Source organism: Leiobunum rupestre, chromosome 2, assembly GCF_980474605.1.
Source record: "Leiobunum rupestre chromosome 2, qqLeiRupe1.1.hap1, whole genome shotgun sequence".
NCBI classification, from domain to species: Eukaryota; Metazoa; Arthropoda; class Arachnida; order Opiliones; family Sclerosomatidae; genus Leiobunum; species Leiobunum rupestre.
The window spans coordinates 82,724,900-82,746,786 of NC_143385.1; the positions used below are offsets into that span (position 1 = coordinate 82,724,900).

General features: G+C 37.0%; 1 protein-coding gene across 1 annotated transcript; it reads left to right on the top strand.

Moving 5' to 3' along the window:
• The first annotated feature begins 4,940 nt into the window (after positions 1 to 4,940).
• On the top strand, positions 4,941 to 11,085 carry LOC149959709 (uncharacterized). The gene is made up of 6 exons (XM_090166528.1): positions 4,941 to 10,080; positions 10,160 to 10,257; positions 10,328 to 10,538; positions 10,617 to 10,702; positions 10,764 to 10,846; positions 10,963 to 11,085. Exon 1 carries the CDS (start codon positions 4,941 to 4,943, stop codon positions 9,114 to 9,116), a length of 4,176 nt encoding a protein of 1,391 aa, XP_090022654.1. The 3' UTR covers positions 9,117 to 10,080; positions 10,160 to 10,257; positions 10,328 to 10,538; positions 10,617 to 10,702; positions 10,764 to 10,846; positions 10,963 to 11,085.
• Positions 11,086 to 21,887: the final 10,802 nt, after the last annotated feature.

Here is a 21,887-nt window from a genome sequence, read left to right on the forward strand (position 1 = left end):
AGCTCCGCCTAAGTCGCGCTTTCCCTGCATAACCCTATTATTCGGGCGTCTTATTTCGTAACTAAGGTCGGCCTACATATTTAATAATGTTATTAACGGGATTTCATACTTTAATTTCGTTTCTAGCTTTGTTTTTAATTTGGCAGAGCTCGGTTTCGAATATGGCAGAGCTCCGCCTAAGTCGCGCTTTCCCTGCATAACCCTATTATTCGGGCGTCTTATTCCGTAACTAAGGTCGGCCTACATATTTAATAATGTTATTCACGGGATTTCATACTTTAATTTCGTTTCTAGCTTTGTTTTTAATTTGGCAGAGCTCGGTTTCGAATATGGCAGAGCTCCGCCTAAGTCGCGCTTTCCCTGCATAACCCTATTATTCGGGCGTCTTATTCCGTAACTAAGGTCGGCCTACATATTTAATAATGTTATTCACGGGATTTCATACTTTAATTTCGTTTCTAGCTTTGTTTTTAATTTGGCAGAGCTCGGTTTCGAATATGGCAGAGCTCCGCCTAAGTCGCGCTTTCCCTGCATAACCCTATTATTCGGGCGTCTTATTCCGTAACTAAGGTCGGCCTACATATTTAATAATGTTATTCACGGGATTTCATACTTTAATTTCGTTTCTAGCTTTGTTTTTAATTTGGCAGAGCTCGGTTTCGAATATGGCAGAGCTCCGCCTAAGTCGCGCTTTCCCTGCATAACCCTATTATTCGGGCGTCTTATTTCGTAACTAAGGTCGGCCTACATATTTAATAATGTTATTCACGGGATTTCATACTTTAATTTCGTTTCTAGCTTTGTTTTTAATTTGGCAGAGCTCGGTTTCGAATATGGCAGAGCTCCGCCGAAGTCGCGCTTTCCCTGCATAACCCTATTATTCGGGCGTCTTATTCCGTAACAAAGGTCGGCCTACATATTTAATAATGTTATTCACTGGATTTCATACTTTAATTTCGTTTCTAGCTTTGTTTTTAATTTGGCAGAGCTTGTTACGCAATATGGCAGAGCTCCGCCTAAGTCGCGCTTTCCCTGCATAACCCTATTATTCGGGCGTCTTATTCCGTAACAAAGGTCGGCCTACATATTTAATAATGTTATTCACTGGATTTCATACTTTAATTTCGTTTCTAGCTTTGTTTTTAATTTGGCAGAGCTTGTTACGCAATATGGCAGAGCTCCGCCTAAGTCGCGCTTTCCCTGCATAACCCTATTATTCGGGCGTCTTATTCCGTAACTAAGGTCGGCCTACATATTTAATAATGTTATTAACGGGATTTCATACTTTAATTTCGTTTCTAGCTTTGTTTTTAATTTGGCAGAGCTCGGTTTCGAATATGGCAGAGCTCCGCCTATGTCGCGCTTTCCCTGGATAACCCTATTATTCGGGCGTCTTATTCCGTAACAAAGGTCGGCCTACATATTTAATAATGTTATTCACTGGATTTCATACTTTAATTTCGTTTCTAGCTTTGTTTTTAATTTGGCAGAGCTCGTTACGCAATATGGCAGAGCTCCGCCTAAGTCGCGCTTTCCCTGGATAACCCTATTATTCGGGCGTCTTATTTCGTAACTAAGGTCGGCCTACATATTTATTAATGTTCTTAACGGGATTTCATACTTTAATTTCGTTTCTAGCTTTGTTTTTAATTTGGCAGAGCTCGTTACGCAATATGGCAGAGCTTCGCCTAAGTCGCGCTTTCCCTGCATAACCCTATTATTCGGCCTACATATTTAGAATGTTATTCAATTTCATTTTACATTTTTATTTAAATATTTATTCACATTTATACATTTCAATTTTATATTTTAGACATTTATAATTTTAGACATTTAAAATTTTAAATTTTAGACATTTTAAATTTTAAATTTTAGACATTTTAAATTTTAAATTTTAGACATTTTAAATTTTAGACATTTTAGACATTTTAAATTTTAAATTTTAGACATTTTAAATTTTACACATTTGAAATTTTACACATTTTAGACATTTTATATTTTACATTTTAAATTTATTTGGAAATTAATTTATTTTATTAGCTCATTTTCAGCTTCGTCTTCAATGGTGTTGTCGACGTCGTCGACAACACCTGCTGCCATCTCTCTCCTAGGAGAAGTATGCAGGTGAGGGCTATTGGTGGCAGCGGGGGGAGTTCCTCCTGAAGATTGGAGGTGATTGCCGCTACTTTGAGCGGAGGAGTACGGGGAATGTCTACTCCTCCGCCCACGACACTCGAATTGGGCGTGACCTAAACGGCCACAATTTCTACACCTCCAACTCTCCAGGACCATCCTACTCCCCCTTCGATTGAAATTAACCCGGAGATCCCTTAGTGCATCTCGGCCGAGCTGCACTTCGGGCTCTCCGGGTGTTATGTCCCTCACCTGCGCCTCCAATCGGACACGTGGACTGCCGCTTGATCTTAGGCCGACTACATGGAAAATAATATTGAACTTTTATTAGGATTACATTAACATGGAAGCATTTTAAGACTGAATGAGATTAAATAAATAAATTGTACAATAACGTACGGCACGGATTTAAACAATGTAAATCAAAATTGTTCCTAGCACCGTTATCCTAGCTGTTTTCGGGGTCGATTTCAATAAATAATATTTTTTTAAACTTACCAGTGATATCCACGTGTCCGATTAGTTGATTATCCGTTATGTTTCGCCTTCGTCTTAGCTCTTCCAGGTAGAGGGTTCGCCACGCGGAAATCGACATAATAGTGTGATTCCCGGTGGCTTCCCCTACCTGGATTTCCATACCATTTATGAATACACTGAAATCTGTGATTCTACATAGAATTAAACACAAATTATTACCCACTGATGGCTATTGTAAAATCTTTTACGTATTTTATCTATATGCCTACGCGTGCTTTGATTTTCAAACTGCTTGCTAAAGCGCCTAACTTTTAAGAAATTTCTTAAAATATAAAAAAATATAGTTTTAAGTAAATATGATTCTTTAAACAAAAAGGGTGGCGATTGAGATATTTCTTGGAAAAAGCATAAAATGCAGGGTGACCACTGAAAACCCCCATTTATAGGAATATAGGAAATTCAACAGTCGATTTATAGAAAAATAAAATATAAGAGTATTTTCTTTGATAATATAGGACCAAATAGGAAAATTTGCAGAAATGAAATTTAAATTTGTTTTAATATAAAAGGAACTATAATTTTAATAATACTTTAAAAACATCCCAGACTCGCGCATAAAGGACTAGTTAGACACTTTCAATTACTAATTTTTAAACAAGTAATTGAATTGAATTAACTAGGTACGAGGAAAATTCGAAAATATCGCGCGAAATACAAAATCTAATTTTAGGAAAATATAGGAAACAGTTAAATTATAGGGAAATATAGAAAACATAGTTAAATTATAGGAAAATAAAGAAAAGCATTGAAATATAGGATAATTCCAAAGTTGATATGGTAGATATTTACGACCAAGGAAAATCAAGTATATTTACCTCGACATTTTTGCAGTTCTTCGGCAGTTGTGAAGTGAAGCTTGCAGATACGATGGGTTTATATATGCAGGGTTATGAGGGGGGGGGAGTGACCCTGCAGGGACAGTAGACGTAAAAATAGATACTGGGTAATACCATGTTCGCACGGAGAAGCTAGGGTAACCTAGGGGGGTTAGGTCACCCTCCCAGGTGGCGATTGTTCGGACGAGGAATTTTTCTCTCCGTTTTCTTAGAATTTTGTAACTCCGGAAACCGTTCGCACGTTCTTTTTCTTCGTCTACATTGATTTCTACTTGATCAATACCATTGAGAAATAATTAGTTATTACCATTTTATTATAATTACAACGGGTAGGTCACTACTTGTTTGGATGCGTTATATAATCAAAGTAAACTAATTAAATCAAGATGATCGCGATTTAATCATTCAATCAAGTTCGAGATCTAATCAAAATAATCACGATTTAATCATTCAATCAATATCAAGATAATCACGATTGAATTATTCAATCAAGATCAAGATCATATGAAATCGACCAATTAAAAGACCACTGTGTGTAAAATAAAAAGTAAATATATAATAAGTAAAATAATAAAATACACTTTTTATTGTACACACAGTGGTCTTTTAATTTGTCGATTTCATATTACAAATGTACAAGCGCCAATAATTATTAATTTTTAATAATAATCCCTTAAGATCAAGATCTAATAAAAATAATCACGATTTAATCATTCAATTAGAGGTTCGTCTCCGTTTTTTGGTCCGTCTTTTCACCAAGCGTTCGGAGTAGTGATGTTCCAGGCGGTACATTTGTACTTTTTTAATACATTTTTGATTTTGAAGTACCAAAATACATTGAGATTTTTAATACGTTTTTAGTACATTTTGTAAATATATGAAACGAAAATACATTTTCATATTTTTGACATATATTTAGTAAATTTTTTAATTTGGGGGATTGTTTTAAATTTAACCATCACAAATTTTCTGCTTATCTCCGAATTTCCATTGTTAACCCCCGCTCTCCCACCCTCCCCACCTGTTTAGATAGCGAAATTCCGCTCATAGCTCCGACTTACTGGAATACTGGTTTTCCAAGACAGTTAATATTTCGGACTTCTTCTGACCATTTTAGCCTGCAACTGACTATAGACTCGCTACTTCCGTATTGTACTGTCCAATTACATATAGGCTAAAAATATTGTCCCACCAGAAGCAAACCTGGTTTCACGATTTAAACATAGGCAGAATAGTGAGTTAGATACTTTTCCATAATGAACTTTTGGTTATACTGATTTAAACGAGTTAAAAATCGGTTCTATTGTCGTTTTTAATCATTGTAATTAAATTGTTTGATTTTTAAAATCTTTCTTTTGTACTGTAAAAATGGTTTTGATTATTATTGGAATAACTCCGATAGAATTTTGATATATATTTTTTGTTTTAGTAAATATGGATGCTGACAATTCTTTAGATAGAATGATTTCATTTATCCGTCATGAAACCTTGTCATTGATCGAAGCCCAAAATATTTTGACCGACGTCATCACCGAAGGATATCAGGGTCCAGCCTTTCAATATCCATCGAAGGATATAAGAGGAGGTGATGTTTATGTTTATTTAGTCCCTAAGGTTATGGAAAATAATTTTAAATGTGATCGGGTTATTTGGCGAGCTCAACGAAAAGAAACTTCGAATGGCGTAGTTAAATTTTACTTCAGTATGAGTAAGGGTACTATAAATGGGAAACGAGCCTGCGACAATGGATTTAGAAGACGAATTTTTAAATTTGAAAATGAAAGTAAAGTAAACAAGGACGGCAAAGTTGCTATCATTGCTCAGTATTTAGGTAACGAGGCATTGTGGGTTCCACAGGCTCATGGAAACGCGAAAAATCCAAGCTATCCTTATGTAAGAACCCGCGACTCAGTCAAGGACGTTATTAAAGACAAAGTAACTAAAAATGTAGAGCCCTTGAAAGTTTATAAAGATACTCTAGCTGAAACGGAGAAATCCGTAGACGAACAGCGAGTCAGCGATCCGAACGGGCTGGTGCCTACTGTTGTTGAGATAGAAGACACTGGGGTTCGCAATACTAAGCAGGTTGAGAATTTTAAAGCCGCTCATAGACGGAAAAGCGTTATAAGCAGCGATAGCGTACTTAACGTAGCTTCTTTAGGGCATACTTCCTTAAAAGGAATAATAACGAAGGCAGATTATTGCCCCGAATTGAACGTGGTATGGGCTCATCCAGAAGCATTTACCTTAGCTAATCGCCTTCTGAAAGCTTCTTTTTCAGATAGATCGCTTAACCAGTGTATTACGTATGACACTACCTTCAATTTAGGCGATTGCTATATATCAGTAATCATGATGAAAAATACGGAAATTGTTGGAGATCCTTCATTTCCCTTAATTTTTCTTATGCACACCAACAAAAAAGAAGAAGTCCATACGCAGCTGTGGAGGGATCACGTTGTAAAACGTCTGAAAATCGATCAGTGGGGTCATAATTCTCCAGTCATGACGGATAGAGAAAAAGGTTTGTACAACGGCGTTTCTAAGTCCTCCGTAATCTGTAAGAAAAATTTACGCTTTTGTCGGAACCATATTAGATCAGATTTTAAGGTATGGCTGCAAAAGAAAAACGCGGGGTCGTCACAGGTTCAAGCATACAGCGCTTTCCTAGACAAATTATTTGACTGCCAGAGTCCAGAGGAATTTGAAGAATTGTATTCTCAATTTTCTGATGAATGGGATTTAGGTGTTGCCGATTACTTCGATAAAAATCTAAAGGAAGATTTGAAGACCCGCGCGATAGCTTGCACAACGAAGGAATTTTCCGCCTTCGAGAACATAGTACCAACGAATAATATAGGGGAGCGTTTCAACAGAACCCTGAAAGATGAAACCAACAAAAAACCCTTGAATTCGGAGGAAATTGTAATGGTTTTTACGCTAGTTCAAAGCTATTTTTTGAATGAGTTCAATAGAGCTTTTAGAGGGACGGTGGGAAATTACTTGGTGAAGCCCCAATTTCGAACCGTTGCCAAAGAACTACAGTTGAACGAGATGAAGTTTGGTAAAATTGAAGACATTGTCAAAGGTGTTAGAGAGGGTAGAGTCTTTTTCGATCCCCACTCCGAAAAAATTGAAGATAAAGTGACGGTGCAATCTAATCGCGCGGTCGCTGATATATGCCTTAAGAATAAAATGGTTTACTTTCAACATGAAGCGCAGGTTTACATCGTAGGCAACCCATTTGCGAAAGAAGAGTACCACGTCGTAAACGTGAGAAACAAGAAAAAACCTTGTTCTTGCAACACTGGCACGTGCTACCATTTGCTCGCTGTCAGATTGCTGATTGAACAAAAGGTACCGTCGGTTCAGCATTTCCGACTTACCGAAATAATGAAGTCTAGTAGAGGAAAGCGACCTAGCGGCAGAAAAGGGAAAACGCTTCAAACCAAGCGTCCCAAAATTCGCAAAGAGTTTATGGGAAAAAAATCCGATAGAAAGTTTACGTTCGCTGCTGCTCCATCTTCGAGAAGCCGCAATGCTTTAAAGAGAAAACGACCAACTTCAATTCCAAGCGCAAATAACGAAACGAAAAGACCTAAGGTCATCTCGATCCGAAGCAGTCCGGAAGTTTTACCTTTAAATACTACTTCCATATTGGAGGAGGAAGAAAATATTGATGATCCTCCATCAGTTTCTGGAACGGAAACAGAAAGTTTACTCACGCAAGTGTTAATTGAAAAAGAAAATTTGACGCAGAAAGTAATTAAAGAAACTAGTCATTTCCAACCGCAAACCAATTTGGAAGAGGTTACTATTGTAGGTAAAGTAAAAGGGACCAGAGAAACCACTTTTAAGTGGAAGCCATATCGTAAGTTGAAGAAAGGTACCATAGCTTCGACTTATTTTTCTTTCGAAAATAATTTAGTTAAAAATATCGAAAACGATGAGTTTGACAGGTTCGTGGTAACCAGCACATTAAAACCTGGGGAATGGGTCGACTGCTCAATAATAGATGGTTGCGCCAAAGCACTTATCCATTACTTAAGAGCAGAGCACGTTCTTCATATCGACCTGCCTATGTTTGAAAACATATACCGCGCTGTTCACAACAACATTCTTCCAAATGCTCCTAGTCGTGAAGAATTGATTAGTAAAGTATCGAAATTTCTCCAAATGGAGGTCGCCCTAAACAAAGACGTCATTTCGGTATTAATACCACTGCGACCATTCGAAGGCTATCATTGGCTTTTGGGATTGATTCATTTTTCTTCCAAGAGTATCTTAATATTAGACGCATTACATGTAGTACCGGAAAGGCTTTCAAAGTTTTTCAAACCCCTTTTGGCCATAGTGAAATTGGCATTCGATGTGGCGAAACGACCCTTCGATTTAGAAGGATGGAAATTTCAAATTAGTACTGACTGTCCCGAACAAGAGAACGGGTTCGACTGCGGGCCCTATGTTGTATACTACCTTTATGGAGTATTAAATGGCACGCGAACATCTATTCTAGACGAAGACATTAGGAGAAAGTGGTGCCTATTTGTTTATTCTCACAAACCGGAGGAAAAACCGGCAATTAAAGGTACATTCCCGGCACCCTGCAATGTCGCTGATTTCTTTAAGTTTATCGACCAATTAAAATTCGTCCAAGTTCAAAAAACTACAACAGAAGTTATAACGAGTGCTTGGCTGGAAAATTATGACGTACAAAATCTCACAATTTGCTCGTATGGTGAAAAATGTGATGGAGGAGAAACTCAAATAAAATGCGTTTGGTGCCACCAATGGGTGCACACTAGCTGCGAGGGGAAAAAGGTCCAAAAGTTAAAAAGTTATTACCAATGTAATAATTGTCAGATTTCGAGCGCAAAAACTTCCTTCAATTCAGTCAAAGAAATCAACAAAAATCGTAAATTAAATGAAACCACCGAAAAACTAGACCTAGGTTTGAAACAACCTAATCTAGATATTACCGACGAAAAACAAGACCAAGGTCTGAAACAACCAATTATAGAACTATACTGCACGAGCGAGAAGAGGAAAAAAATTGTTTCGCAAATAATGGAAGTTATTGGGTTAAATTTAAATCAAGTATTTCAGGTGTTTTTGGAAAAAATGAATAAACATCTAGACGAAAAGGTCGACTTTTCGGACTTTGAAATAATTTCATTATTAGAATCAGACATTAGGAATGCTTTTAGAAAACTGGGAAAGAAATATTTGCCACAGGAATTGATAGATCTCTTAGAACGTCCTAATCATGTAGATTTCATGTGGGCCCAAGAACAATTCAACCGTTGGTTAACAACTGGAGAATTCTGTCCCTTGGTGCCTAACCCAACAGGAAATGAAATATGTCATTACAGAAACGTGCAAACTGATGATGAAAGATCGAGCCGTATTAATCGCTATAAATTTGAGAAGGAAATATTATTAGATAAGAAACGACTAAAATTACATGTTAACAACTTGATTGAACAAGAACAGAGGTGGAATCCTAACTTATCACGCAAAGAAGCTTACGAAATATTAGAGCTTCCAGAAAGTTATAGACAATACGTGTTATTCCATAATGTTATTATTGAAAATGATCCTAAAACATAGAAATCAATGAACTTGGGCATTAGCCTAGCTGATTATTATTATTAATTAGCCTCTCGAAGGCGGTGAACCAATTAGCCTCTCGAAGGCGGTGAATCAATTAGCCTCTCGAAGGCGGTGAATCAATTAGCCTCTCGAAGGCGGTGAATCAATTAGCCTCTCGAAGGCGGTGAATCAATTATCCTCTTGAAGGTGGTGTACAAAAATATGCCTTATGATTTAGAAAATACCAAAATGAAAGAAAATGTACAAAAACATTTAGGGTGGTAATACTAAATGTATAATGCCGATTGGTGAAAGCGCATAATCAAACCAGTAGTCGAAGGCTGAACGCCGAAGAGTGTAGGATGAGAACTACGGCTTCTAACGACTACCTGAATAAGGCAAACTGGTTACCTTTCTCATATCAGATATATTCCCGATAAACTACCTGATTTATCTGGAAACCTGCCCCCCATTGTTATCTGACCAACGGCTATCTGTTTTGATTATCTGGTTTCGGTAACTGACGTGGCCACGGATATAGAAAGTCTTTATACTGACAAAATTCAAACACCTAATTAAATGCTACAATTAAAAAGTGATAAACACGATGGATACTTCATGGTTTAAAACATTTTTATTATGTAAAAAATTTAAAAACGCTAGCTTTCGAGTCGAAACCCCTCTTCGGGCGTCAGGTTTACAATTAATATTAATTAATATTAAATATTTATGATTACCTAATCAAATGTTTTTTATCCTTTTAAATATGTTAGTACGATAAGAAAAATTGGCTCTGTTCAACCAAGTCAATATAAAACTACACTAAAATAGGATATCTTCAGTTATCGCGGTTAAAGATATAATTTAAAAATTAGATAATCCGTAAAAGCCAAAGGTATCGGAGTAAAAATAACCCAGTTCATCTCTGAAAGCGACAGATAACAGATGACAGTTAGAAGCCCTAATGAGATCTCTCTACCAGGTAAATATTCCGAGTCTAATCAGGAGGCCATAATTTTAGTGATAATCTTATTATATCAATTATATTTATTCTATTGCAGATTTAAATTTACTTATTCTAATTGCTTATTTGATGGACGCAAAGAGATCAGTTCCGCTATTCAAGATTGATCAACATTGTGAAGCCAAAAGCTAACAAGTAGGTAGTATTAGCAAAGCGTACTTAAATACCAGAAATAACCTCTCTCCAATCTAATTACAATTACCAGTTTGCCAACAGCGACCCGAAGGGCCGTAAGGGATATCAGTAGCTGAATTATCACCATCTTCCTCTTCCACAGTCTCACAGACACTGAAAAACTATCCCAGGTGAACCCACTCCGAAGAACTTGGTCACCCCATCACACTGTCCATAAGTAAAATGTAAAATGAAAGTTTACATTTGAGAGTTGTTAGGAGAGTGTTAGGACTTTCAACCAGGTATTTTATAAGAAGTCTAATAGGCATGCCATAATTTTAGATTATTTATATTATTTATATTTATTATTTTAATATTAGATTATTTCATTTCACTTAGACTAACTTATACTAACATTTTATCCAGCGAAGACTGCATTAGTGAAATGACCCCAAAATTTACAAAGGTAGGTTTCATTTAATAGAAATTTAATATAAAATGAAATGAAAAAAGAATTATTATTATAGACGTGAAAAATCATGCCAATTCATTTATAATCTAGAACTTCACAGTTAAGAGCTCGATCCTGTATGGTTTCTTGAATATTTTTGTAAGACGTTTATATTATAGCATATGTAATATCGCATATGTAATGATGTTACATGATTATAATTATACTGTATTGAAAAATGTCGTTAATTAAAAGTGTGATTACTATCATTTCAGTTTCTGGGTATTTAAAATTAAAAATATTGTGCCTTTCACCCCAAAGATGAAAACATTCATTGGAATACATGAAACCGAAAGTTCTGGAAAATTACCCATTGGATTGACGAAAAATAAAAATTATCGACTAATTATAGTTAGTATTAACGAAATGCACTTCTGGAAATAAACCTACCTCTAATATTATTTCAATTACCAGTTTGCCACCAGAAATCAGATCAGTCCGATTTACATCAATGAAAGGAGATAAAGGAGATAAAGGAGATCACAGATCAATCTGAAATTATCATTACCCGCAAAGATATTTAAAAAAAATTGCTCCCTTTATACAATAAAAGAAAATCATATTCAGATAATGTTACTGGTAAAATTTGAAAATAAAAAATAATTAAATTAAACTAATGTAGTTGTTAATTATGTAGGCCGACCTTAGTTACGAAATAAGACGCCCGAATAATAGGGTTATCCAGGGAAAGTGCGACTTAGGCGGAGCTCTGCCATATTGCGTAACGAGCTCTGCCAAATCAAAATTAGGGCTAGAAATTAAAATAAAGTATGAAATCCCGTGAATAACATTATTAAATATGTAGGCCGACCTTAGTTACGGAATAAGACGCCCTAATAATAGGGTTATGCAGGGAAAGCGCGACATAGGCGGAGCTCTGCCATATTCGAAACCGAGCTCTGCCAAATTAAAAACAAAGCTAGAAACGAAATTAAAGTATGAAATCCCGTTAATAACATTATTAAATATGTAGGCCGACCTTTGTTACGAAATAAGACGCCCGAATAATAGGGTTATCCAGGGAAAGCGCGACATAGGCGGAGCTCTGCCATATTGCGTAACGAGCTCTGCCAAATCAAAATTAGGGCTAGAAACGAAATTAAAGTATGAAATCCAGTGAATAACATTATTAAATATGTAGGCCGACCTTTGTTACGGAATAAGACGCCCGAATAATAGGGTTATGCAGGGAAAGCGCGACTTAGGCGGAGCTCTGCCATATTCGAAACCGAGCTCTGCCAAATTAAAAACAAAGCTAGAAACGAAATTAAAGTATGAAATCCCGTTAATAACATTATTAAATATGTAGGCCGACCTTAGTTACGAAATAAGACGCCCGAATAATAGGGTTATCCAGGGAAAGCGCGACATAGGCGGAGCTCTGCCATATTCGAAACCGAGCTCTACCAAATTAAAAACAAAGCTAGAAACGAAATTAAAGTATGAAATCCCGTTAATAACATTATTAAATATGTAGGCCGACCTTAGTTACGAAATAAGACGCCCGAATAATAGGGTTATCCAGGGAAAGCGCGACATAGGCGGAGCTCTGCCATATTGCGTAACGAGCTCTGCCAAATCAAAATTAGGGCTAGAAATTAAAATAAAGTATGAAATCCAGTGAATAACATTATTAAATATGTAGGCCGACCTTAGTTACGAAATAAGACGCCCGAATAATAGGGTTATCCAGGGAAAGCGCGACTTAGGCGGAGCTCTGCCATATTGCGTAACGAGCTCTGCCAAATCAAAATTAGGGCTAGAAATTAAAATAAAGTATGAAATCCAGTGAATAACATTATTAAATATGTAGGCCGACCTTAGTTACGAAATAAGACGCCCGAATAATAGGGTTACGCAGGGAAAGCGCGACTTAGGCGGAGCTCTGCCATATTGCGTAACGAGCTCTGCCAAATCAAAATTAGGGCTAGAAACGAAATTAAAGTATGAAATCCAGTGAATAACATTATTAAATATGTAGGCCGACCTTTGTTACGGAATAAGACGCCCGAATAATAGGGTTATGCAGGGAAAGCGCGACTTAGGCGGAGCTCTGCCATATTCGAAACCGAGCTCTGCCAAATTAAAAACAAAGCTAGAAACGAAATTAAAGTATGAAATCCCGTTAATAACATTATTAAATATGTAGGCCGACCTTAGTTACGAAATAAGACGCCCGAATAATAGGATTATCCAGGGAAAGCGCGACATAGGCGGAGCTCTGCCATATTCGAAACCGAGCTCTGCCAAATTAAAAACAAAGCTAGAAACGAAATTAAAGTATGAAATCCCGTTAATAACATTATTAAATATGTAGGCCGACCTTAGTTACGGAATAAGACGCCCGAATAATAGGGTTATGCAGGGAAAGCGCGACTTAGGCGGAGCTCTGCCATATTGCGTAACAAGCTCTGCCAAATTAAAAACAAAGCTAGAAACGAAATTAAAGTATGAAATCCAGTGAATAACATTATTAAATATGTAGGCCGACCTTTGTTACGGAATAAGACGCCCGAATAATAGGGTTATCCAGGGAAAGCGCGACATAGGCGGAGCTCTGCCATATTCGAAACCGAGCTCTGCCAAATTAAAAACAAAGCTAGAAACGAAATTAAAGTATGAAATCCCGTTAATAACATTATTAAATATGTAGGCCGACCTTAGTTACGGAATAAGACGCCCGAATAATAGGGTTATGCAGGGAAAGCGCGACTTAGGCGGAGCTCTGCCATATTGCGTAACAAGCTCTGCCAAATTAAAAACAAAGCTAGAAACGAAATTAAAGTATGAAATCCAGTGAATAACATTATTAAATATGTAGGCCGACCTTTGTTACGGAATAAGACGCCCGAATAATAGGGTTATGCAGGGTAAGCGCGACATAGGCGGAGCTCTGCCATATTCGAAACCGAGCTCTGCCAAATTAAAAACAAAGCTAGAAACGAAATTAAAGTATGAAATCCCGTTAATAACATTATTAAATATGTAGGCCGACCTTAGTTACGAAATAAGACGCCCGAATAATAGGGTTATCCAGGGAAAGCGCGACTTAGGCGGAGCTCTGCCATATTGCGTAACGAGCTCTGCCAAATCAAAATTAGGGCTAGAAATTAAAATAAAGTATGAAATCCCGTGAATAACATTATTAAATATGTAGGCCGACCTTAGTTACGGAATAAGACGCCCGAATAATAGGGTTATGCAGGGAAAGCGCGACTTCGGCGGAGCTCTGCCATATTCGAAACCGAGCTCTGCCAAATTAAAAACAAAGCTAGAAACGAAATTAAAGTATGAAATCCCGTGAATAACATTATTAAATATGTAGGCCGACCTTAGTTACGAAATAAGACGCCCGAATAATAGGGTTATGCAGGGAAAGCGCGACTTAGGCGGAGCTCTGCCATATTCGAAACCGAGCTCTGCCAAATTAAAAACAAAGCTAGAAACGAAATTAAAGTATGAAATCCCGTGAATAACATTATTAAATATGTAGGCCGACCTTAGTTACGGAATAAGACGCCCGAATAATAGGGTTATGCAGGGAAAGCGCGACTTAGGCGGAGCTCTGCCATATTCGAAACCGAGCTCTGCCAAATTAAAAACAAAGCTAGAAACGAAATTAAAGTATGAAATCCCGTGAATAACATTATTAAATATGTAGGCCGACCTTAGTTACGGAATAAGACGCCCGAATAATAGGGTTATGCAGGGAAAGCGCGACTTAGGCGGAGCTCTGCCATATTCGAAACCGAGCTCTGCCAAATTAAAAACAAAGCTAGAAACGAAATTAAAGTATGAAATCCCGTGAATAACATTATTAAATATGTAGGCCGACCTTAGTTACGGAATAAGACGCCCGAATAATAGGGTTATGCAGGGAAAGCGCGACTTAGGCGGAGCTCTGCCATATTCGAAACCGAGCTCTGCCAAATTAAAAACAAAGCTAGAAACGAAATTAAAGTATGAAATCCCGTTAATAACATTATTAAATATGTAGGCCGACCTTAGTTACGAAATAAGACGCCCGAATAATAGGGTTATGCAGGGAAAGCGCGACTTAGGCGGAGCTCTGCCATATTGCGTAACGAGCTCTGCCAAATCAAAATTAGGGCTAGAAACGAAATTAAAGTATGAAATCCAGTGAATAACATTATTAAATATGTAGGCCGACCTTAGTTACGAAATAAGACGCCCGAATAATAGGGTTATCCAGGGAAAGCGCGACTTAGGCGGAGCTCTGCCATATTCGAAACCGAGCTCTGCCAAATCAAAATTAGGGCTAGAAATTAAAATAAAGTATGAAATCCAGTGAATAACATTATTAAATATGTAGGCCGACCTTAGTTACGAAATAAGACGCCCGAATAATAGGGTTATGCAGGGAAAGCGCGACTTAGGCGGAGCTCTGCCATATTGCGTAACGAGCTCTGCCAAATCAAAATTAGGGCTAGAAACGAAATTAAAGTATGAAATCCAGTGAATAACATTATTAAATATGTAGGCCGACCTTTGTTACGAAATAAGACGCCCGAATAATAGGGTTATCCAGGGAAAGCGCGACATAGGCGGAGCTCTGCCATATTGCGTAACGAGCTCTGCCAAATCAAAATTAGGGCTAGAAACGAAATTAAAGTATGAAATCCAGTGAATAACATTATTAAATATGTAGGCCGACCTTTGTTACGGAATAAGACGCCCGAATAATAGGGTTATGCAGGGAAAGCGCGACTTAGGCGGAGCTCTGCCATATTGCGTAACGAGCTCTGCCAAATTAAAAACAAAGCTAGAAACGAAATTAAAGTATGAAATCCCGTGAATAACATTATTAAATATGTAGGCCGACCTTAGTTACGGAATTAAATATGTAGGCCGACCTTAGTTACGGAATAAGACGCCCGAAGCTCTGCCAAATCAAAATCTAGAAATTGAAATCGCGTGAATAACGTTGACCGCCTTAGGAATGGTCGCGCCTCTCCTTGGTTTACTTTCTCTCGACTACCTTTAGTCGCTACTACCGCAGTAGGAAGAGGAGCTCTGCCGGAACTCTGCCGGAACTCTGCCACCTCTGCCAACTCTGCCTTTTAGGGACTATCAGTAGAAGGCTTTAGATGCTGCTAAACTCATAGAAATAGAAATGATACTAGAACCACTGCGCTTTGCGCCAATCCCAAAGGGAACGGGCAAGCTAGTAGGCTACCATTAGGGTGGAATGATGGAATCCGGCTATCCGCGCCATCTGACAAGCGCATTAATCATTGTCGCCATAGTTACGGCGGGAATTTTGAAGGCGGCAAGCCACTGCGCATCGCGTCGTGCGCATTGCCGGTAATTTTGTGTTTGCGTTTTGCTTGATTCCACTCTAATGGCGGCCTTCAAGCTGGTACATCTCCCCAAAATCCGATCGTAGTTCTAGTCTCATTTCTATGAATAAACTAGAACCCCCTAGGGGTCCGCCACTTAAAAAAAAGCGTACAGGATTCGGAGCAAGGAATCTTAGAGTTGATTCTCGTTGATTCCATTCTGATTCTTTCGTAATCCTAATAGACGCTTCAATAAATCATCCTCCAAGGAAATCGCCCAGAAGTAATATTTATATAGTGCTTGTTAAAATAATGGAAATATTTCACCATAGACATAATAAAGAAATAGACACCTTACGCGGTGTTTGATCTGCCAAAAATATACGGGAGCGACAACTAGCAGGCAGCCGGCAGTTGTTCCGTATTCCTGGGGTACTACGTGTAAAGCACCACTAAAGTTACGTGGCGCTTTAGGCTAGGCGCCGACTGGCTCTCCGATTCGTATATGTCCTGCCTTCCACAAGGCATTGTCTCCGTTACGAAGCAAAGGCTTGTGAAAGGTAGGACGGAGACGTTATGAAGAGCAGTACCAAAAGTAGCATAAGACCCAAAAGTGTGTCAGAACGGTATAGAAGTTAATGAGAGTTTGTCGCAAAGTAAAAAAGGGAAACGAAGGGGGGTCGGAAAATACGTCATCAAAATTGACGTACTCCAGTGCTGCCGAGTGAGTCGTTTTAGAACGTAAGCCTACGGGCGAGTAAATCGAAGAGATAAAATCGCGCCAGACTATAGACTAAATATAGTGTTGCTAGTATTTTTCCAACTAGTAGGTTATGTAGTCTATAGTGTGACTAGGTCTCACTAGAATATTTAATAGGCGCGAAAGTACAGCTGACACACTTTTGGGTCTTATGCTACTTTTGGTAGTACCTAATATTTATCGGGTTTAAATTCAGACGCAAAGACTTTAGCGGTGAATTTGGATAAATATCTAATTCTGGGTAAATATCTAATTTTGGGTAAATATCTAATTTTGGGTAATTATCTAATTTTGGGTAAATATCTATTTTGGGTAAATATCTAATTTTTAGATTTGGATAAAAATTAGTCTTAAGGGTTATTCTGGTCGATAAAGCCGAATAAATTTGGGTAAAAATCTAAATTAAAATGGGAAAATTTGGTAAATTTACTATAAATATCTAAATTCAGGTAAATTGGTAAAATTCATATCAAATGTCTAAATTTGGGTAGATTGATCAGGTACTGTAGATTGGGTAAATTCATATCTAATGTCTAAATTTGTTTAGATTTATCAGGTACGGTAAATTATATAAAATTTTATCAGCTACTGTGAATTGGATGAAATTTTATCAGCTACTGTGAATTGGATGAAATTTTATCAAGTTTCTAAATTGAATAAAATTTGAGAAGGTTATGTAAATTTAATTCGAAAAGTTTTATTAAGTACGTGTAAAATTCAAAGAATTTAGATAGTGAAACCATTTTTTAAACAAATAGTATATTTAAAGTTAAACAATATTGTTAATATTATAATTTTTAATTTAAATGAAATATTTAATGTATTTATTATTATATAGAAACAAATTTAGACATTTACCCAAAATTATATATTTACGCAAAATTAGATATTTACCCAAAATTAGATATTTACCCAAAATTAGATATTTACCCAAAATTAGATATTTACCTAAAATTGGATATTTACCCAAAATTGGATATTTTCTCAAAATTGGATATTTACGCAAAATTAGATATTTACCCAAAATTAGATATTTACGCAAAATTATATATTTACCCAAAATTAGATATTTACCCAAAATTGGATATTTACCCAAAATTAGATATTTACCTAAAATTAGATATTTACCCAAAATTGGATATTTACCCAAAATTGGATATTTACCCAAAATTAGATATTTACCCAAAATTGGATATTTACCCAAAATTGGATATTTAACCAAAATTAGATATTTCCCAAAAATTAGATATTTACCCAAAATTGGATATTTACCCAAAATTGCCATGTTAATTTACATAGAGAAATATAATATTTTAGTTGTCAAAAAACGTTTTCGGTTGCCATGGTAAAACTAAAGCCCATCGCATTTTTACCCTTTGGGGTTTTTTAAGTTACATGAAGGTCTTCTTAATCCCTGAATTTGAACAAAATCGATGAGTTACACCTCGGGTAGTGTCCTTGTTAGTGAACTTTAACCTAAATTATATATCACATATAAAATATATTGTAAACAATTACTATAATTGAAGTTATTGACAAATTTACAAACGAGCCAATCAACGTGAAGCATACTTTTATGTCCCGCCTTTTGGGTCAAAATGTAGCTTCAGCGTCTTGTTTTGATTTCGACGCTAGTGACATCTGTGGAAAAAAGAGCTACTTCACCTAGAACCGACACTAGCTTTAAATAAAGGTTTTATTTATATTATCGCCTCGTCGGAACAATTTTATTTACAAACATCGACAAAAAAATTAAAAATAAAAGTGATATCGGTCAATCAATGGCTGGTTCTATAGTGACGTAATTTATAAAGTAATATATTATTAAGATGTCACACGTTAACGGCGGTAGTCGATCTTTGAAACGGCGGTAGTCGATCTTTGAGTCCGGATTGGTTGATATTGGTCGATTGTCCGCCACGGCTGTTTGGCTATTTCTCAGTTACGCGGCAGCATTCTAGGTAGATTTCTATGGTCTAAAATGAAATGAACGCCTCCCGAAAACTTGCATTAGTGCATATCTCCCTTAGCTTAGCTTGGTTTAACCCATAGCAATCTTCTACTCCTACCTAGAAAGCTCCAGTCTACGGGAGAACCTGACGCCAAGACATTTTGTAGCAACGACTAATGATTATATAGTCTTTGCTTAAGCTTCAGCCAATCAGCGGCCATTCATTGACTACGGCAAGCCGCTAGCGCCATAACATGGCGGTTAAAAATAGAAGAAGCTCAGACGATTTTTACAGGATCCATCCGATCCAAGAATTCCCATAAGTTTTTGCTGGAATTTTTCGCATGAACCACTTCAACGTTTTTGGATTTTTATTTAAAGGGCAACGCAAGTGACCATGCAGGGGGGTAAATTATCTTATAGATAAAAAGAACGACTGCGCATGCGCTATCTACCAAGCCTTTCCCTCTGTAAAAAAAGTAGAACCATATTTGCCGAATTTATTTTGTATAAATGAGCCTCTCGCGGTTTTTACGCAAAATCCATGCATTAGTGTTAGGATTTTTTGAACTTTTAGTTATGTTTTCATATTTACTTATTATAAGGAATATTTAAATGCCATTGTGAGGAAGATAAATAAGATTTCGTTTTAAAATAGCAGGCATGCAATGTCAATGGCAGTTTTGGGAGCAGTGACTGAAGGTCCTTAGTATTAACCTTTGTATTTTAAGGTTATTTCACATTTAAAGTAAGTAATATTATATTTATTATTATGTTTGTAGAAACTTAGATAAACAAAAACCTTATGAAAGAGTAATTATATCCCAGAACAAGTTCGCAAGCCAAAATATACCTCTCCTCGGAAGAATTGTCCCTAGTGGTATTAATTTCTCGAGACGTCCCTTAAAGATATCTCCGCAATTCAGAGTTATTTACTAAAAACGTAATCCCGGTTCAATCCCGCCCGGTATAAAATTTTAATTTTAATTAAAATAATTGAGACGAAACAACCGAGTTTAATTTATTCAGAATAATATAAATTAAGTAGCTACAACAGCGAGTTAGACGTACTAAAACAATGCACAATTGAATTAAACCCTTTTTACAGAACAAGTTTATCAGTTGAATATAATACGAAGCAAATTTTAATGAAAGAAATATCTACAGCGGGTATTTGTATTTTTCTCACTTACGACATACTTGCCGCATCTTTAACGCTCATTTTATTTCCACACTGGCCCTTGATGAAGATACCGTAGAATAGCTATATTCGTCATCTGGTAGTGGACGACTCGTAGACTTCCTGTTGACGTTGTGACACATACCGCATGAAAAAGACCAATACCGTCCAATTTCCAATAATAATAATAATAATAATAATAATAATCAGCTAGGCTAATACCCAAGGCACCACCTTAGGCCTAAGTCATCAAGCGACTTTTGAAGCCTTTTTAATTCAGGTGGCCGGGTTATCATATAATGACTCGCACACCCAGGAAATCAATGACTGCATAAGGAATCGTAGATGTCCAAATATCCACACCAATAAAAAATGAATTAACAAGAAGCGAAAACCTTACCATTCACAAAGCACAGAAAGCCACTTGACTAAACGACAGCTCGTATATCAATAAATGACCGTAGACGGAATAGTTAGGGCTCTTTATAAATAAAACAAACGAACCCAATTGATGAACTGCATTAAACATCTTAATCAGTCAAGAAAACGTTTAAAATAAATTACGAAGTAATGACGACCCAGTTAAAAACCCAGACCAACATACGTGTAAGAGCACGATGTAAACAACTCAATATTTTCTTCGTAAATGAACTATTACCCTTGAAAACTAGTAGAAGGAAAGTGAGGGTGTGGCATCGATCCCGGGGTCGGGGTCAGGTTCGGGATCGGGGTCCGGGATTTAAGGGGTGAAATGAGGGTAAAATCGTCGAAAAGTCAATGTATTTAAGGTATTTCTCGCGACGATTTGTTTTTTCGTATATCAACATATTGTGTCCAGGCCAACTTGTTCATTTATCTCCGCTTATCTTGAAAGACACTTGAACGTATATCTTATCACGTTTTATCGTACGGAATAAGTTGAAATGATGTAAAAAGTGATAACCTAGGCGGCGCGTGCGCAGATTACCCCGGGGGACGCGGTTAATTTGAATTTAAGAGTGTTTTGACGTCATTGAATATTCGTTGTTAAAGTAGAATGGAAATATTTTTAAACTTTATTTTAATATCATTGTAGTGGATTTGAGTGTTTTGACGTCATGGAATATTTTTTTTTGTTAAAGTAGAATGGAAATATTTTTAAACTTCATTTTAATATCATTGTAGTACTTAAATACACTTGACACTTGAATCTATATCACGACTATTTCAAACGAATATTTTAAGTATGAGAAACGTATCGTTCTCAAATGATACTTGAATATACTATAAAAGGGGTTGTATAGGGTTGTGGGAGGTCATTCCACGGTTAACTGCTGTAGCTATATTCAAGATGCCTAAAGCCCAACATATTTGCCCTACATGCGCGAAAAGTTTTTCTACCAAGTCCCACTTAAATCGGCATGTTAGAGAAGTACACGGTGATAGACATAATTTTGTCTGTGAAGTATGTGGTAAGAATGTGGCTAGATTGGAACATTTCAAGAGCCATCAACGAACTCATGACTTGAACGCACCTGGCCCTTCCGAACCCATGAACCTGTCTCGCACACAATCACCAATGCAACGTTCGCCATCACCAACCCGTCCACCATCACCTAGTCTACTTCAAGACATTCAACTGGAATCTATCCAACCATCTGCATCAGCTTTACCCAACAGCCCAACACCATCACCTGTTCCCGCCTCACCAATACTTGATGAAACACCACCAGCATCTCCAAGTATGGTCCAGGCCCTAAATGATACGCTAGCGTCTATCCGTTACAATGCCGAGGACTATGATATTGATGTGGCTATGTTTATCGGACGTTACCGAGCCGCTTTCCGTAAATTTTTAGTAGAAAGACTGGCTAGTAAACGTGGAATTAAATGGTTCTTACTCGTAAGATCTGTTTATATGAGACTTTTGGGGGGTGCGGAACAAAGTGCGGAAGTGAGACCCTATTTCC